The sequence below is a fragment of the Lytechinus pictus genome, chromosome 12, assembly GCF_037042905.1.
Source record: "Lytechinus pictus isolate F3 Inbred chromosome 12, Lp3.0, whole genome shotgun sequence".
Classification (NCBI taxonomy): Eukaryota; Metazoa; Echinodermata; class Echinoidea; order Temnopleuroida; family Toxopneustidae; genus Lytechinus; species Lytechinus pictus.
This window is the reverse complement of record NC_087256.1, coordinates 4,183,266-4,201,666: the sequence shown is the minus strand read 5'-3', so window position 1 is coordinate 4,201,666 and position 18,401 is coordinate 4,183,266. Positions and strand designations below refer to the sequence as shown.

Sequence of the window (18,401 nt, the reverse complement as noted above, 5' to 3'; positions counted from 1 at the left end):
ATTATATATAGTTACTTAATCAATCTTGTATGTTTTCAAAATTCCCATTACCGACTATCTACCTATATATTTTTTGAATTTAAATTAAATTTTTAGGATTTCTATTTTATTCAAATAAACTTTGGGATGGATGAGGTTGAACCATTTGATATCAAATTTAAGGCAAAAATTCTGGTTAATTTGTTTAATAGTTAGTGCTCTGTCAAGTCAAATGCACGAAGCCTTTTAATAGTGAATATTAAAGTTGCACTGATGTAGACAAAAGCTGGGTTCAGGGGATCACTAGTAAAGTGCCAACTAAAGACTTGTAATGTTTACATGATTGATTTTAATATGATATCCTATATTAGTACTATCAATGAAGAAAGAAGTGCTATTGTGCTATAATGTGCGATAATGCTATTGTAAGGTTATAATGATATAGTATAGGGCTACGTTGCGGGCATTTCGGGAATACATGTACATGTATGTACTTGTAAATTACCACAAGCCATTCTCCCCTCCCCCTGCCCATACAAGGGAGATGAGGCTTGTTCTTATCACATGCTCAATCACAAACTCTACAATGTAGCTTGATTTAAGAAGGGTATTGTGCAGACTATACATGTACATCGTACAATGTACTGTATATAGTCCTACACATAAACATTGCAATTGTTCTATCAAACAACGGGCAGTTGTACTATTGTAGTTCACCTTTAATTGCTCCATTAATATTAATTGCCTTACTGTACAATGCAAGTGAATGTACTATTCATTCTATTCATACAGGCATCTAAGAAGAAATTCGCTTTCAGCTGCCCTTTTACATGAACTTGTAGGTGTGGGAAACTTGGTCAGAAGTTTACTTAACGCTCCCCTTGTTAATTGTTTTACCAAGCTGTATTGTAGGTTTGTCCTTTTTATGATGCTAAAAAGATAGGATGTGGATATTGTGGATTCCTTGATTACAGCCTATGTAAAATGCCTAATTGTAGTTTAAATTTATTATTTAAGATTAATATCGAGTTTGTTATTTAATTGTGTAAATATATAAAGAATAACATTGGGGTGAATATACAGTATGTCTCAGAATGCATGTGGAAAGATGCATTTTAACCAAAGTCCAATAGGCCTACTTTAACCATTACAGACTTTATAAATAGTGGCAATTGGCTGAATTGTTTAAAAATTTGTTTGTGGTGATTTACAATCACAGCTGTACATGTACATTTTGTAGATTGTGTTTGATTTGACTTTTAGATGTGAGCTTCTTTACTGAAAGTTAGAAATATTTGCATTTTGTTCTTGAATATGATACTGTATTAAAGGCAAGCCTAAATGTTCTTTTCATGATAGTGATTTTATGAATAGTTTCCAGTAATCTATACATTGTAACTTTAATTGTTATGACAGCTAAAACTCACATTTAATAAATAATACCATCGTCAAACTAAACAACAGTGTTTTACCCTCTCCTCCTCCTACGCAAATATTTTCAAGTGGTTGGGTCTAAATGACTTTGTTGTGATTATTATACAGATGGCCTTATTCATATATTTTTTTTTCAGGAAAGGCAATGACGTGTACATGTACTGTGTTACTGGTAGGCCCGACTCTCTCCATGAAAAAAAAAAAAGAATTTAAATTACGAGCAAGCACAAAGTATTTATTAATTTTTTTGGCCTGCATTCTCTGCAATGATGTATCAACATGGCTATACAGTACATGTAGTACAGTAGGCCTACATGTACATGATGTAGTACGGTGTCCTTGGATGCTCCACAAACATGTAGGCCTACAGGTCCAACATCTAATTTGGTAGCAGTACATGCCTCTTTCCAAAAATTAATAAAAATGTCACTGTTGTTCTTCCACGATCCACCCACGAAAAGACATACTGAGAAGAACATGACCTTAGATCTGAGGTCATTTCAAATTCATAGAGGAGACATTCCATGGTTTGTGAGTTGCTTATATTGAAAGTGAAATAGTTTGGTTATTAATCATCCATACTATTGTGTGGTCTGGGTTTTCTTTGAGTGGGGTACTTTGTGTAAAAACTACATTGTTTTTGTAACTTAGGTATTTGAGGATGCAAGTAAATCATGAATCATTTTTGCTATGAAAAATGAACATGGATAAAATCAATTAAGCCATTATTATTATAATTTGTGGTGCAGTTCTTTGAGTTGCTGCAGTCTGTGTGGCTTTATTTTCAAAGTTCACCCACAGTATCCTGTTTAATGTAAATATGGATTGTGAAGATGTGGTAAATTTCAACAATATCCTAAATTCCATGTGAGAATGTGCAAAAATTTACTGTAATTAAACAGTATGTTACAAAGCCCTTGCAATTGCACACATCAGGGTTGCAACTTGAGTCTATGTGAGAAAGAACTAAAAGATCTGTTTTGCATTTGGATCTTTAAGATAATGTCTGAAGATAAAAAATGCAAATGCACAGATTTTAAGGATCTAATGGTCATCATTTTTATGTAATTTTCTAATAATTTGAAGGAACCTCTAATACTTGTACATGTAGGTATATTATTTTCTTGTATTTTTATCAGAGCAGTATGAAATTTCCTCTTCTGATTAAAGGTAAAAGAAAGTAGTTGCAGCAAAATAATCATTTCATGAGAAAGTCTTAAAAGTAAAGGTTAATTGTTACCATATTATCATAGATCTACATGTAGATCTGGAACATTGAAATAAACTTATCTTTTAATATGAAATGATGAAATCTTAGCTGAAAACCGATAATTCTGATGATCACTAACACAGAAAGGCATACTTTATGTAGGACTTGGAAAAATACCTGACATTTTATGGAATCAGCCTGTGCTTATTTTGCTAATTTCTTAGCAATTACCCGGTAAACATTTTTTTCAGAGGCCATTTGGCACATATTTTTTATTATACACACAAACAGTTTGGTGATCATTTAATTGGATTCGATTCGAACTCATTTTGAGATCGTTACCACAAACTGGTATTTAGGCCTACATATTTGTATATGTATATTTAACTATTGTACATGTTATGATTTTCAAGCTTTTCATGAAAAAAAAGTCTGAATAGAATTTTATTTAGGAAATAGGATGGACTTTTTTTATTGGAGTTTGATGGTTAAACTTTTCACAGTTGTGTACTTTGTATTCTATTGATGTTAAATCATTCATTCCATCATTTTCTGCCTTGCTATTGATCTTTAATACAGTGAAACACACCATGAACGGGTGACACCCAAGGAGATTCCAATCGTTCAAGAATTAACAGCAGTCCTAAGAGAATGGGGGATACTGTGGAAACAACTCTTTCTGGTAAGTCAATCATGAGTTTACAAAACATGATCATTAAAACATGATCATTTTCATTTAATCATATTTCTTTTGGAACCTCTCAAATAACAAAATTATAATGAATAAAAGATAATGAATGTTTCAATTACTGGCTGACTGAATAAAGAATGAATTATTGAATGTGCCTACATATTATTAAAGGGTTAATGAATAATGACCAAAAATATCAAGCTTGATCATTAACAGGCATTTATACTGTAAAACACAAAGTGTAAAATGAATTTAAAGTAATAGATTAACAAATAAATAGGTAATTAATTGGTAAAGGACCAAAGGAAGAAGAAAAGCAAAAGAAATAGAAAGCGCCTCAGAATAGTTCACTAGACAGATGGCGCATAATAAAGGCTATATTTTATTATTATTAAAGCAACAATAATGAAAGACAATAAAAAATAAAGAAACCCAAAAAGAATGAAAGAATGGACAGCAATGAATAAACAATAATTATGGATAAAAAGTAAAGAAACAAAGCAAAATAGAGAAAGAGAAAGAAAAAAGATTGAAAGGAAGAAAAGGAAGAAATAAAGAAGAAGGAAAGATATAAGAGACATGGAAGAAGGAAAATTGGAAAAAAATAAATTAAAAAAAGACTAAAAGCATATCAATTTTCAAATAAAAAAAAACCCTGAAAAATTGTTGCCAGGAAGTAACAAATTTTTATATTACATACAGATTCTTTTTTTTAATGACCGAACTCCCTTGTGCATACTTAGCACACAGTTCAAGGCATTCCTTTCTTTTAGAAGAACAAAAGAGGAATAAAGAATGAATTGAACCCTTTTGAGTATATCAATCAACTTGAATGAAGAGGAACAGTAGAAAGGTTCACAAGTTCAGTCAAAATATTGACCATGAAAAAAAGAAATGGTGCTTGCATTCTTTTCTGACCATAACAAGGCTGTTTTGATTGGATGTATATTTGAGCACCAAAGGGGGGGGGGGGTCTTCTTTTTATTTGGCAACCAGTCAATTTGACTATTTTCGCCATCATGAATATTATAATATTATTCACGTTTGTACATGTATTCTTTGAGAAAAAAAAATATAGAAGTAAAATTCTTTTTTTTTCTTTTCCCTTCTTTTTCTTCTCTATTTCTTTTTTTGTTTTTGTTTTTTGTACTCACATGAAAAGTCTTCTGTCAAAACTCAAATGTTTTTTAAGTTAAATTGTTGTTTTAATAGTTTATGTGAACTACTTGGGTAGTTTCTGTAGACAAAAATTACATGTAGATGCAAGTACAGTTCAGACCCTTTTCACTCCAGGTTGTGTACTTCTCAAGTCAAACTACAGAGGACATTAGCTGGGCTCATAATAATGAATGATAAATTGATAAAATTTGCTTAATCCTGTAGCTACCACAGCTTTTAGATTTCTTTTGATATCTGGGCTTACATGTACATACAATCCAGCTGTGTGATTCTTAACTTTATAAATAGGGATGCTCTGGGCTGAAAATGTTTATATCTTTAAATAGAGTAAAATGCTGAAAATTTCAACAAAGTTTGATAACAAATAACGAAGTTATTAAATTTCAAAATTTAGCAATTATATTGTGAAAACAGTTATATGCACATCATCATGAATATTCATTAGATGGACTGATGATGTCACATCCCCACTTTCATTTGGTTTGATCGCACCCTTGAAGAACAGTATGAAGAAGGTATTTCTGCACTTGAGAGAAAGAAAAGATCAAAACAAAGCAATATGTCTGGCAAAATATGTTTTCAATAGAGTCTTCTCTCTGCTCTTATTGCTTGTACATGTAGCTGGATGTAGCGATAACCCGCATTGAACAAATTGAATGAAATTATGTAGTAGAGCAATACATCTTGTCTCGGGTTGAAATTGAATTACATCGCAGTGATTGTAAAAATGGAACATGTCCAAGGATGAAATGCAGCTCAAAATTGCATTTCATAGAGGGAGGGGTCTATTTGGCCTGTGTTTGCAATCATGGTTTATGTTATTTTCCAAACATATACTGTACATGAAGGCAAGGAAAAAAATATTTTATTCTAAATCTAAAGAGCAGTGATCTTTTCTTTGCAAGTTCAAAAGGGTTGAGGCTTTTACAGTAGGCTCTTGGAACATAGGCCTATATATGTATTTTCCAATAGGCCTTCCAGTATAAGCTAAGGACACTGTGTAGGGAAAAATAAATTTACAGTAGTTTTTTTAGTGCACAGTATGTACGTATGTACATGTAGTTTTTCCTATTTCCCTGTAATATGTCACCTACATGTATAATGTTCTATTTGAGCTTGGCTTCCGCTACCGGTATTCTGATTCTCTCTATTACATGCATGGTGATATAAATTTCATTGGCAAATTATGGCTCCAGGCAAGGACTCGGATCTCAGATTAATTTGGTTCTCTTGGGGTTGTTTTGCAAATTATGTAAATGTGTGAAGTGCATTTGAGCAGATTTACACTTGTATAATAAAAATGATTAAAAAAGAAAAAAAAATTGTCCCTGATATTTGTTCGCTTTGACATTCCCTGCCAACCACACCTTTTAAAGATTTTTGATACATGCATTGAACCAAATAAAGGTGATTATTCATGTTATTGTATGCCCATTGCCAATGCAGCCTTCGCTTTTATTATAGGCTGCATGTTAAATTACACAATGGGTGCTACATGTACCAAGTACAGTGTATATTTTACTTTAAGTAAGACTCTTTGTGACATTTGAAGCCACACTGCAGTACAGATTTTATGCTTCAATTATAATTAGCTTGTCAAAGGAAATCTCTTCACAGTACTCTAAGCATGTATTGTTATGAAAACTCCCTAAGATGATTGTAGAGATTAAATCAGAACTGGAATAGAAATACTTCCTCTTCTTAATATCTGTTTCCTTTGGATGTAGCCAGATTCAGTTGATGGTAAAGAAGAAGCTACATGTAATATATATCATCTTCCCAATTTTGTTAATTTATCGAATTTGTTGTTGTGCTGATCATGCAACTGGGTGAAGTAGCTAATGATAAATATTCAAGTGTTGGGCCTTGTTTCCTCTTGAAAATGGCAAAATGGCCATACCATACTATGTGTATGTACATAAATTTAGTTGATTGTTTTAAAAGGAATAAGGGATGATGTTTAATCTACAGTCGACATGTATATGACCCCCATTCTTTTTTTTTACATATACATGAATGTACAGGTTTGGTTCAAAAGGGATTGGCAATGATGCATAGCTTTCCATAGTCCTTCCTATTCATGAAATTACTTTGGTTTATCACGCATGGAAATACATTCATAATGTAGGCCTTCAGGTTTAATGATGCAATGCTCATGTTAATGCAATTGAAAAGATTATGTGATTTTATTGAATATGAATATAAACTCTATTCATCATCTGTACATTATCGACAAACTGCACAAGTTCTTGTATCTCACTTGTATTTGATTTGAGATTCAAATATAATCCTTCATGATATGAAATAATTTTAGATGAGTTTGGAAAGTATGAAACATGTGTTAAGGCCATAAATAAAAGAAGAACAAAGAAATCAAAAGAGAATGAAAGAATCTTTTTATATATTCATGGGGAAAATTAATAGTTGAAATGTATGAATTTAGAAACCAAATTTTATTTTTCTAATGTTATTTATTCAATTTTCAGACGTGGAATGGGGAGTAATTCCAGGATAATGTAAAAAAATGTCATAAAAACTTCATTCAATGAAAAGTAATATAACGCTACACTTATGTAATATTGAAATGTTAGAATCATTTTTCAGTACATTTCATGTTCTTAAAAATTTATCAAAGGTTTACTACTTGTAGATAGGCTTTAGAATTAGATTCAATATTTCCAAATGCAACAAGGATATCTGTGTTGATGCATAAAGGTTAAGTATTGATTATAAAGTTATATTAACATTTTTTGTCCAAGTTTTAGCAACTGTTTTCATAAATTTACTTGTGATTATTCAATTTTATAGAAGAGAGACATAGAGAAGTACGACCTGGTGCACAAGATGTTGTACGAGCTCATCGACTGCCGACGACAGATCATGTCTGGGACTCTACCGGTGGATGACATCAAGGAGATGAAACAGCATGTTACATCCAAGATAGACTTCACTAACAGGTCAGTACAGCTAGTTATTAACTTCTAGTATGAATGACAGGAGCCTAAAAGAAAAGCCCCTTTCATACATGGCATGAGAAGGCTTGAGAATACAAGATGAAATACCTTGTTACATCCAAGATAGATTTCTCTAATAGGTCAGTACAGCTAGTTATTTATTTCCAGTGTGAATGAAGTAGACAAAATGATAAGCCCCTTTTAGACTTTGCATGAAAACGCTTGAATTCAGGAAACAAAATACCATTTTACATCCAAGATAGATATCACTAACAGGTCAGTTCATTCAGCTAGTTGTTAATTACCAGTGTGAATGCAGAAGCCAAAATGAAAAGCCCTTTTCAGACATGGCATGAGAAAGCGTGAGCTTACTGAGACAAAACAGCTGTTACATACAAGATACATGAAGGTTTCACTAAAATAGGTCAGTTATTATTAAAGTGAGTTATCAATAACCCGTGTGAATGACAATACCCCATATAATAAGGCCTTTTCAGACATGGAATGACAATTTTAGCCATGAGCTTTAAGAGATGATATAGCATGTAACATCCAAAATTGATTTCATTAACAGGCCAGTTCATCTACATGTATTTATTGATTCCCAATATAGCCAAAATAATATTTACATATCAAGCCAGTATTGGACACGGCATAACAAAATTAGGCATGCCATGGAAGAATATCAATTTATCCTCTCAGAATTCATTTAAATTCAAAGATACACAGGGTGCGTCACTTGCATCTGTCAGACAGTCCCAGACCTGTATAAATTGCTGTCAGGCCAGTAACTTTTACTGGTCCGATGAGACCATAAAAAGTATATCAAACTGATACAAATGATATTTTTTCCTCTTTTTGTAAACTATAAAAATGGCTGTGGCATCTTAAAAAAATGGTTCTCCAAAATTGAAAAATGGCTCTCATGAATTGTGTGTACTGTTTGTTTGTATGGTTTTTTTTTTTTTTTTGGGGGGGGGGGCAATAAAAGCAATAAAGGACAACAAAATAAACTCAACCCTTTTTTTATGTTTTTCTACATTTTTGGGGACTAGTAAATTTTAGGTTCGGACCAGTGAAAAATAGAAAAACTGGGTATCTACTAGTCCAACATGAACAGGTTGGACCATTAGAAAATAGTGTGGAGCCCTGAATACAAGAGAATCAAAATAATGGATATTTAGATGGTATATTGACCTGCAAGTGCTATACAATATTTCTATCAATTAATGTTTAGTAACTTCAATCACATAATTTACATTTATCTTTTTTGTGCTCTCTCCCTCACTTACCATTATTTATTGCTGTTCTATTTTGGGAGTGGTACTTGCAAGAAAATCATATTTTGCTTGAGGGAAAGTGCTTTTGCGCTAAGAGACTTTGGTGATAATTTTGAAACTTGTTGAATTGGAACTTAGGAATAGGAAGGAAAATGGATTGAAAGAAGGAAGTCGCCTCTTGAAAATGTACACGATTTACATGTGTAGGTGATTAAAATTGCCTTAAGTTACATAGAATATCAAGAGACACATCGTTGGCTGGGTGGTAATGTGATTTACATGTACGTCTTTTCCTATTCTGTTGGTCAGACAAAAGTGTTAACTCTTGTGCACAGTGAACATTTCATGTAGCGAATGCTTGAGCTAACGTTCTGACATGTAGGCCTATACAAGCCGTGCATTTTTGAAAATGCACGCGCGCCCTCTGCCAGCCATGGAGTGATATTTGTTGATAAGGGTTCAAAGCTAAAAACAGAATTATAGAATGTTCGTAACCTTACAAGTCAAGTCCACCCCAGAAGAATGTTGATTTGAATCAAGAGAAAAAAAATCAAAGAAGCATAATGCTGAAAATTTCATCAAAAACGGATGTAAAATAAAATTCACAAAACAGTAATGTATGTAAAGCCTAGTTACATGCAAATGAGAGAGTGGATGATGTCCCTTACTCACTAATTCTGTCGTTATTAAGTGTGACCAACTTGACTGACCTACAAAATGTTAAATCAATGGTAATTCCACAGGTTCAGGGAGGGATAAATCTGTTTCACATGAACACGAGGAGAATATTTATATTTCATATAATTAAATATATAATGAATAGCGAGTGGGTGACGTCATCAGTCCCCTCATTTGCATACCGACCAGGATTTGCATATAACTATTTTGGTAAATTAAGCCATACTTTAAGATGTCATAATTTTCTTATTATTTTATTGTGATGAAATTTTGATGACATTTTTAGTGCTATGTTCTTTGGATTTTTCTCCTTTTATCAAAATGAACTTTCGTTAGGGAGGACTTGTCCTTCAAATATACAAGAGTTGTAGGGCCCACAGCTCTAGGCTTACATATATTGCTGATTTTATGATCAATAAGAGATGACTCGTGGACCTTTTCTCCACTTCAATGAGTTTGTTTTCAAGTTTGACAGCCTGTGTCTGGATTGTCATTACTGCAAAGTACTTTGTGGGCACTGGAATTTCTTTTGTTGTCAATGTTTGTTGATACTCTTAATATTGCTGATCAGCAAAATGGGGAAATAAATGATGTGTGAAATTTTTGGTTATAAGACAGATTTAGCCAGTGTTCATTATTGGCTTGAGTGTTAACTGTACATGTATGTTGGTATGATTATAAAGGGGGTGAGGAGGAGGGGGGTGCTGATAATTTTAACAGTTTGGTGCTTTAAAAATATAGCCAAATCATGTACTTAACGTTATTCCGAAGACCAGGTTCATTTTAAGTTCAATGGTGATGTGCTGGAGTGAAAATTGACCAAACACCAAAAAAAAAAAAAAAAAAATGAACCTGGAACCTGTTATTTCACAGTAATTTTCATATTTGTCACTTGCCTACATGTACTTTTTTTTTTCAAATTTGGAAGTGCAGCTTCTGTATGAAATTCATTCACTCTATAACTGCAGATTTGTCTTGTTGTTAAACTCCTGATAGGATTTAAGGTTATCAAAATTCATTTAGATTACATTTACTTCTGTTGTAACCTTGGAATATCCCAGTGAGGGTTCAAGTAATTTATCTATTGAAAAATATTGATCAGTTTGCATGTATTTCCTTCAGGGATATAAAAATACTTTACATTAAAGTTTACTTTCACACTGGCAAACTACCAGGGCCCCGTCTTTAATACAAAGAGTTGCGATTTGTCCGATCAACCACAGCTATGGACGGCCAGCAACGTCAACATCTAAAATACAAATTTGTTCAAAATATTGTCTAGATATGATGTATATTCATACCTCAATCATTCTCTTGAAGATTCAGTGTGAATCTCTTTGTTTACTAGGAGATTGTGCAAATTCCCTGTAGAAAAAAATATGGTATGGATGGATTTCCATACAGTTGAGATTGATTGGATAAATTATAACTCTTTGGAAGATGGGGCCTAGGTATGTTTTTCGTGATTTGGCAGGTGTAGATTTGTCCATACATGTCTATAGTAAGGAAATATTTCCATGCTTTTATTATGGAAAATGAATAGAAAGGTGTGTGTTATTGGAGGACACTTGTTATTGGACTTGACAGCCTTCTCACTGCATTCCATTCATGTGAAGTCCATTTAACCTTGACTCCCACATGCTATGCACCCCCAGGAGACTAAATGATATCTTCCATTGCTTGAAGCAGTTTTTACTGTCCCTTATCAATAACAAGGGTCATTCCATTCCTCATGAGGGTGGTTAGATATAAAGAGTTCAATAGAAAGTGTCCAAAGTACAAAATACTATATGGGAAGCAAATTCCATGAAAACAAAACATGTATTGATAAACAGTACTAGGTCTGTATTCTAAATATTGCAAATTTATTGCTTTTTGTTTGTTTATTTTAGCTAGTTTTTAAAATAAGCCTGTCATTGCATTATCAATCATTTGAATAGACATGTAGGTTGATGCTCTTCTAAGCTCAAAATTGCTAACTTATGGTAATTAACATTTTTCCAGCCCAGACAGTATTTTCTAGACCATTTTCTTGTCTTTATCCTGTAATTCTTGAAGTTGTGTGACTTCTTGTTTCTTTGATATTGGCTTCCTTTGGGCTGTATATTGGACATATAAATTACAAGAACATTGAATGAGTTGTAGACTAGTGCAGAGTGACGCAACTGGATGTAATACTCAACATTGTGCAACAAATTGTAAAAGAGCTTTTATTTCAATGTGGAAATTAATACTTACTTTGAATTAATAAATTCTCCATGCAGATAAGAAGAGAAATTGGTATTGTGTCATAATCATCAACTACTTGTGTAGACCATCTTTTGCTGTTGCATGCACCTAATTGAATATTGTATTAATTATACTGTTTTAATAATAATACATATAGGCATGTATATTGCGCCATCTTTTTAGAAATATTTGATTCTGACGCGCATTATTATTACCCCAGCTTTAGCTTGAGCTGTCTTTCAGCGCTCAGTGCATTTCAAGGAATTAATCCTGCTGGGGACCCATTCACCTCACCCGGGTTGAGTGCAGCACAATGTGGGTAATACTGAAAGAAAGAAAGAAAACACACCATGGCTGGGATTTGAACCAATGTCCCTCTGATTGAGAGACAAGAGTCGTAACCACTAGACCACAACACCCCCACATGTCAAACTACAAACAAAAATGACAATGATAGTAATGTTATTGATAATATGATGAAGATTGCATTATCCTGAATTTATATTTTATCGTATCTGATTATTCTCTTATCTTTCAATCGTAGGAAGTTAGGTCTTGACCTTGTGATCAGAGATGAAGAGGGTAGCGTACAGAATCCTACAATGCTTAGCACGGTGGCGCTGCATAGACTCCATGAAGTGGCAACACAGAGAATCATTGGACAACAAGAAACTTCAGTAAGTCAACCTCTCTCTCTCACCGACTCTTGTTTGATTCTCCTTTGTATAGAGTAGCAGTAACTGCAGCAAATCAGTTTCAAATCTTGATTTTGGTCAAATTGCAGTTGATTTTAGTTTCACAAATTGCTACTCTCTCATTCTGAGCCATTAAGACTGATATGTTTTTCAATTAGAATATATTTGGCAATAAAATGAAGTTATCTGAAACTGATTAGATAAGTGTCAAATTTCCTGATTATCTGAAACTTTACTCATCATATTCATTATTTTGGTTATCAGTCAATATATAAATTACATGTATTAGGGTATTGTGAGGGATCTTTATGCTTTCCAGTTTTATAGCAGAAATAATGGTGACGATTCTAGTAATAAGATTTGTTTGAATAAAAGATCAGTTTGTACCAGTCTTATGTTTATTTCACTCTATTTTTTCTTTAAATTATTATTAATCCAACAGTTCTTACAGAGGACAAAGAAGCAGAGCACTGTTTACACATACAACCTGTACGTCATGATAAAGAACGTTGTATGTAAGATTGGTGAGAACTCAGAGGTGCTGATGAGTCTCTATGATGGCAAATTGTGTGAACACATCAGGTAGGTTTAACAATTGTGTGAAATGATACAGCTAGTAGCTCTGATAAGGACATTTAAAAAAAATTTAAATTCTAAATCAAGCATATATGTAAGTTCTGAATCAAGACAAAATCTTTCATCAAAAACAAATTTGTAGTTGATTAGCTTTCAATTGCTACTCTACTTTTTTTGCGACACCTAATTATGTTTGATTTTGGGACTTGTCTTTGATGTTTCTTGCAATGTCCCATTAGACACATAGTCACAGCTCTTCACCTAATGATACATAAATTATGAAGTCCTGTGGAATCTAAAAGTTCACACAAAGTGTGTGTGAGTCTATACTGGCAACTTATTTGAGCACTCCAATTTTAATAGGTCAAAGTCAAACCGTTTAATAAGTATTCAAATGACTGCCAGAAGCAAAACTGTTTACCATTTTGCGAAAAACCTTTTAATCATTTGAGGAAACTAATGATATAGAAAACCTTTAAATTGACATGTTCCTCAGATATTACACAGTTATGAATTGACTTTGAATGTGCATTTTACTCAGGATTTCAATGGAAATTGTAGAGGAACTATCATAAAACTTGGTTTTGACTTTTGAAACTAGAAGGTCAAGTTTTCAAGCTCATATACCATATTGAAGTCACTGAGTTTGAGTAAAATGGCAAAATTTGTGCATGCATTAGATAGAAATATTGGTTATACTATGCAGTTTGACCATGGCAGAGAAATGAGAATAGTGAACTATAGTCTCATTTGAAGTGTTGTGGTATTGACCGCATTATAACATCATTTCAAGGTTGAAATATAGGATCATGAAACCAAAACCTTTTGTGTATTGGTAATTCATGTCCCATTTATCATGAATCTGATCTTCTAAGGATGTGTGCAATGTTGGTTTCCAAGTCAAGATTCAGAATAAAATTTAAACGTTGAAAAATAATCGTTTGTAAACGTGATCAGCCCAAATTTTACGACCTTGAGCATCGTGAATGTGACATTGAACACAATTGAGTTTTGAAACGTCTTTGAATTTACTCTCGCAGTGGAAGCCTACACAAGCAGGTGCCAGAACTGACCTTTCGTGTGATGGGTCAAACTGCACACTAAAGCTGCGCTCACGAAAGCGGGAAATGTAAAGACGATCAGCATATAAATGGATTTATATTTTCAACACTGAACAGTGCACCGCTGATCGTGTTTGTGTTCAGTGTTTTGTAATTGAATTTTCAATCATGATTCATGTTTTGCTATTTAAATATACCCTATAAATTGTGTTGAAAAATAAAGTAGCCTTACTGAAGTTTTTGGATTATGATGTGTGTTGTAGAATGATACATCTTGATTGGTGTAATAAAGTTGTCAGCAAGAAATTCATTCTTTTTTAGTATTTGATTTATAGAAGATTGTAGTAAATGATACATAAGTTTATTAATTTGAATGAAACAGGCATTCAAATTTATAGCAGTTTGATTATAACCGGTGTGTTGGCTCAGTTGGTAGAGCCTCCGTCTCACAACCGGGAGGTCAGGAGTTCAAACCCCGGCCGCGTCAGACCAAAAGACATTAAAAGATCAGAGTTTGCTGCTACCCTGTTTGGCGGTCAACTCTACAAGGAATAGAGCTACGTCGATCTGGCTGCAGGGCCCACGATTAATTGGGCCAAACAAATTTCCTGAGGATTTCTGTTTCGAACAATAAAATATGGATTTTCCGTTATTTTCGATTAGGGATTTTCAATCATCATATTACATGGTGGTTATAGTTAAAATACTAAAGAAGAAAAATGCTGTGCACCTTTATCGCGCAATTTTAATCTTTGGATTATATTCAGAAGTTACATCCAGTTTTTCATTTCCTTTTGTTTTTCATCGTATTGAAGAAAAGTAAATCAGTCTTCTATTTAAAATTATTCTTTCATATTTACTTGTGCTTTTTCATTGCATCTAACAGTGAATCCTACATTGTAAAATGGAGTAGTAAAGGCACGCCGACTGATTTGAATAAGCTCTACAACCTCAAGACTCTTTTCACAGTAAGTGATCTTGACCATTTATCTTCTGCTGACCACAGTTATTAACTTATTGCGTACTGGAACTGTGTAATCCCACAAAGCCTGAATGAGAATTACATAATTCAGCAGTCAATGGGTCAAGTCCTTTTTTTTGCTTGCTGCTTTACCAGAAGCACCTGCTCTTTCATGGATATATTTTGCATATTACTTTAGTGACTTGTTTTACCATATAAGATAAAAATAGTCTGAAATGCCTTGCTCGAGGCATGGATGCTATGTGGGGATCACATCCTTGATTTTCACACCCGTTGATGTGGCTTGGGCTCCTAGACCATTGGACCTCCATAGTTTTCCCTTGCAGTACTGTGGGAGCATGTATGTGAATCTTGATACCACAAACCGCATACTGTGCTAAAATGAAAGTCCACCAATCGAGTAGTATGAAAAGAAATAGAAGTATCAATATGGTTACAGGTATATCCTGGTTTCCAAAGGTGTATTTAACAGAGCAAAGTATTGAGAAATGTGTATTTTGAAAAGGTAAATTTGAATGAACTCAACTTAAAGAAAGTGTTTCACAGAGAATAATTTCCCGTAATAGCTCTGACTTGAAACTGAAAAAGTGGTTATTTTTTCACATTATGCCATTTGATTAAGGTTTTCTGTGACCTGTTGAAATGATTTTTTAATTGCTATTGGGTTAGTACAAGGCTTGATAAGTTTCTTTTGTCAAATGATAAACAGTTGTACATATGTGGGGAGAGATATACTGGTTTCTACTATAGAAATCTCACTACATGATGTATTTGTAGTAGAATACAATGTATGTTTCGATGACTTATTTAACAATTGATGGTCTTGTTGAAATGTAGCCACTCATGCAACATTACAGTCTAATCACTTTAATTGGTTTATTACTGTACCAAGCATTAATAAATGAAGGCAATCAGAGAACCAATGTACTTTCACTCTTTCAAAGACGGCTAAAAAAATAATTCATTTCCTCAGGCACAAGATCACTGTCTAAGTTTAAACTGTAGTCACTATTGACCTACTGTATATCCTTTGATGACAGTGTATAGTGATTGTTCAATTTGTGTTAATTTTCCTTTTTAGGATCTTGGGGCGAAAGATCTTCAAAGAGAAAAGATCTTCCTCGTTTGTCAGATCATTAGATTAGGTGAGTTTATGTTTCCACATCTCCAGTGTCCAGTAATCAGTAAGATCTTATCTTCACCCCTCACCTTTCTCATCTCCTCCCCCTCACCATCCATCTGAATTTAATGCAAAACATTCACTTATATTTTAGCAAAGCTCTTGTAAATATATAGTGAATTTAAATAGGGCTATATTAATATCTTCGAAGTTATTTATTTTTACAGTTCATCCCAAGTGAATAGAAAATATTTTCAATGATTATTGAGTTAATGTAATCATCTTGTTGCCATGAAATAAACAACCGAGAGTGATTTTGATAATGACTTTACTAATGTTTTTATTGCTTTTTTCTTTTACAAATTATGTAATTTGTTCCTAGTAATTTCTTGCATAATTATGGATAATAAAACCAACATTTAATGTGAAATGCACCTCCTGTCTATTTAACTTTAATAGGGCTCAGAGGAATAAGAATGTTGAAAGAGCAAGGAATTACAACAACAGCATTTCTAACAATGTTTTAAACAAATAAATATTTCATGCATGCCCAATTATTGTTTTGGTCATATATCAGGTCGGATGGAGTTAAAAGAAGGAGACCACAGCAAGAAGTATACAACGGGACTAAGGAGACCATGGGGTGTGGCAGCCATGGAAATCACTGATATCGTGTCAGGAAAGCTTGATACAGATGAAGAAAAACAGTACTTTCTGCCATTCCAACCGTGAGTATTTAATATTACCGTAATCATATGATATGTATACACTTAATTAAAATCTCAATTAAACAATCTCCCCATCGATGTTAGTTCAACTGAACTATATGCCTAATTAATAAACAGATCAAATATCGTACATACCCTACCACTAGTAAGTCACATTCCACCCAACACTTGCAAAGCACACATGTATAAGCTGATTTTCTCATATTATTCATGAAGTTAAACATATTTTTACTTAGACCACAATTCTATAGATTGCCAGTTGCAATTCATTAAATATAGAATATCTTATCTGCACAGTGAGAACTTTTCCCCCAAATGTTTGCTCTGAAATGAGAAAGAAAAATAATGTGAGTATATTTCAGTAGATTGTTTTGTACATTATTCTCTTCATGAATATTGAATATAAAGGAAGATGAATTTTAACATTCCATAGAACTGTGGAATAAAATTCTCGCCTAGTCTAGAATTAGACCTATGAATAAGTATGAGAATGACCTATGAATTTCACTAATATTTTTACAATTTCAGTAAATATAGAATAGAAATGAAATGATCTTATGTTATGATGACCTAATGATATCAGAAAACCACATCCTTCAGGAGCATGACTGTGGATATAATGTTGTCGATTTGTTTCCCACATTTTGAGATTAAAATCCATATTAAGATTGAATAATCTGAGCAAGAAAGAATAATTAAAAAGAAAATGAAAATTGCCATTGTCATTGCCTTTTAGTAAGAAAATGATATTGTTTTGAACGATGTTTATTTTCTGAATCTTCGGTTAAAATTGTGATTTATCATCAGGAAGAAGTATTAGTGAATGCGTTCATCACAAGCATTAGGTTTTCACATGGTTACTGTAAAACAAGACTTGTTATTTGATCCTATGATTGTTTTTTATGATTAAATGCTTTAAACATTATGTACAGCAATTCCTACAAAGCGAATGCATAATCAATCACTAAGCTTTTACTGAACTGAGGCCTTTATGATGAAGAATAACAATAAAATGGTCTCTAAGTACTAATTGACACACAATAAGTTAATGATGTGTGTAGGAGTTGTGATGACGTATTTTTATTACCTAAATTATTAATGAGGTTAATGATCTACATCATAACCAATACGAAAATGAAACACGCAAGACGTTAGGTCTTTGAACAGCATTTGGATTACAAAATAGAGGGGATTTTAAAGCATGGTCTTATTGACAGAGTATTGTGTTTTCTAGGGCTTGTTTTGAGTTTGTTTCTTGGGACATCTCCCGGGACAGATTCTCCAGGGAGAGCTGTTCTCTCTGGGGATCATATCAAGGAGTGTTGTTGATACAGCTTTTTTAGATGTATTGGCCTTTTAACTATGGATAACAAATTCTGCTACATTCATATCTCATTGTAAAAGTTCTATTTATTAGCCCATATGACATTCAAATCGTTCTGAACTGTTGGGGAATGATAATAAGATAATAGTCTTCACCATTGAAATATTAGGAAAGAGCAATGTAAACATAAGAAATGTACTATGAAACAATATTCTGACATTTTTGGCTTCCCATAAGTTTAGCACACAATTATGCCTTGGTCTTAGTTAAACTGTACTTTG

The 18,401-nt window shown here is 33.1% G+C and overlaps 1 protein-coding gene across 8 annotated transcripts in view; it reads left to right on the top strand.

Annotated features, from left to right (window-relative positions):
• The window catches only part of LOC129273213 (dedicator of cytokinesis protein 1-like), an 85,726-nt gene that overhangs the window by 13,922 nt on the left and 53,403 nt on the right, over window positions 1–18,401 (top strand). For all 8 annotated transcript variants that reach the window (XM_064107170.1, XM_064107168.1, XM_064107169.1 and 5 more), the window contains exons 4-10: window positions 3,203–3,305; window positions 7,302–7,450; window positions 12,179–12,311; window positions 12,772–12,911; window positions 14,853–14,934; window positions 16,030–16,093; window positions 16,646–16,796. In XM_064107170.1, the coding sequence (XP_063963240.1) occupies window positions 7,338–7,450; window positions 12,179–12,311; window positions 12,772–12,911; window positions 14,853–14,934; window positions 16,030–16,093; window positions 16,646–16,796 (683 nt within the window). In that variant the 5' untranslated portion in view covers window positions 3,203–3,305; window positions 7,302–7,337. The remainder of the gene's footprint in view (window positions 1–3,202; window positions 3,306–7,301; window positions 7,451–12,178; window positions 12,312–12,771; window positions 12,912–14,852; window positions 14,935–16,029; window positions 16,094–16,645; window positions 16,797–18,401) is intronic.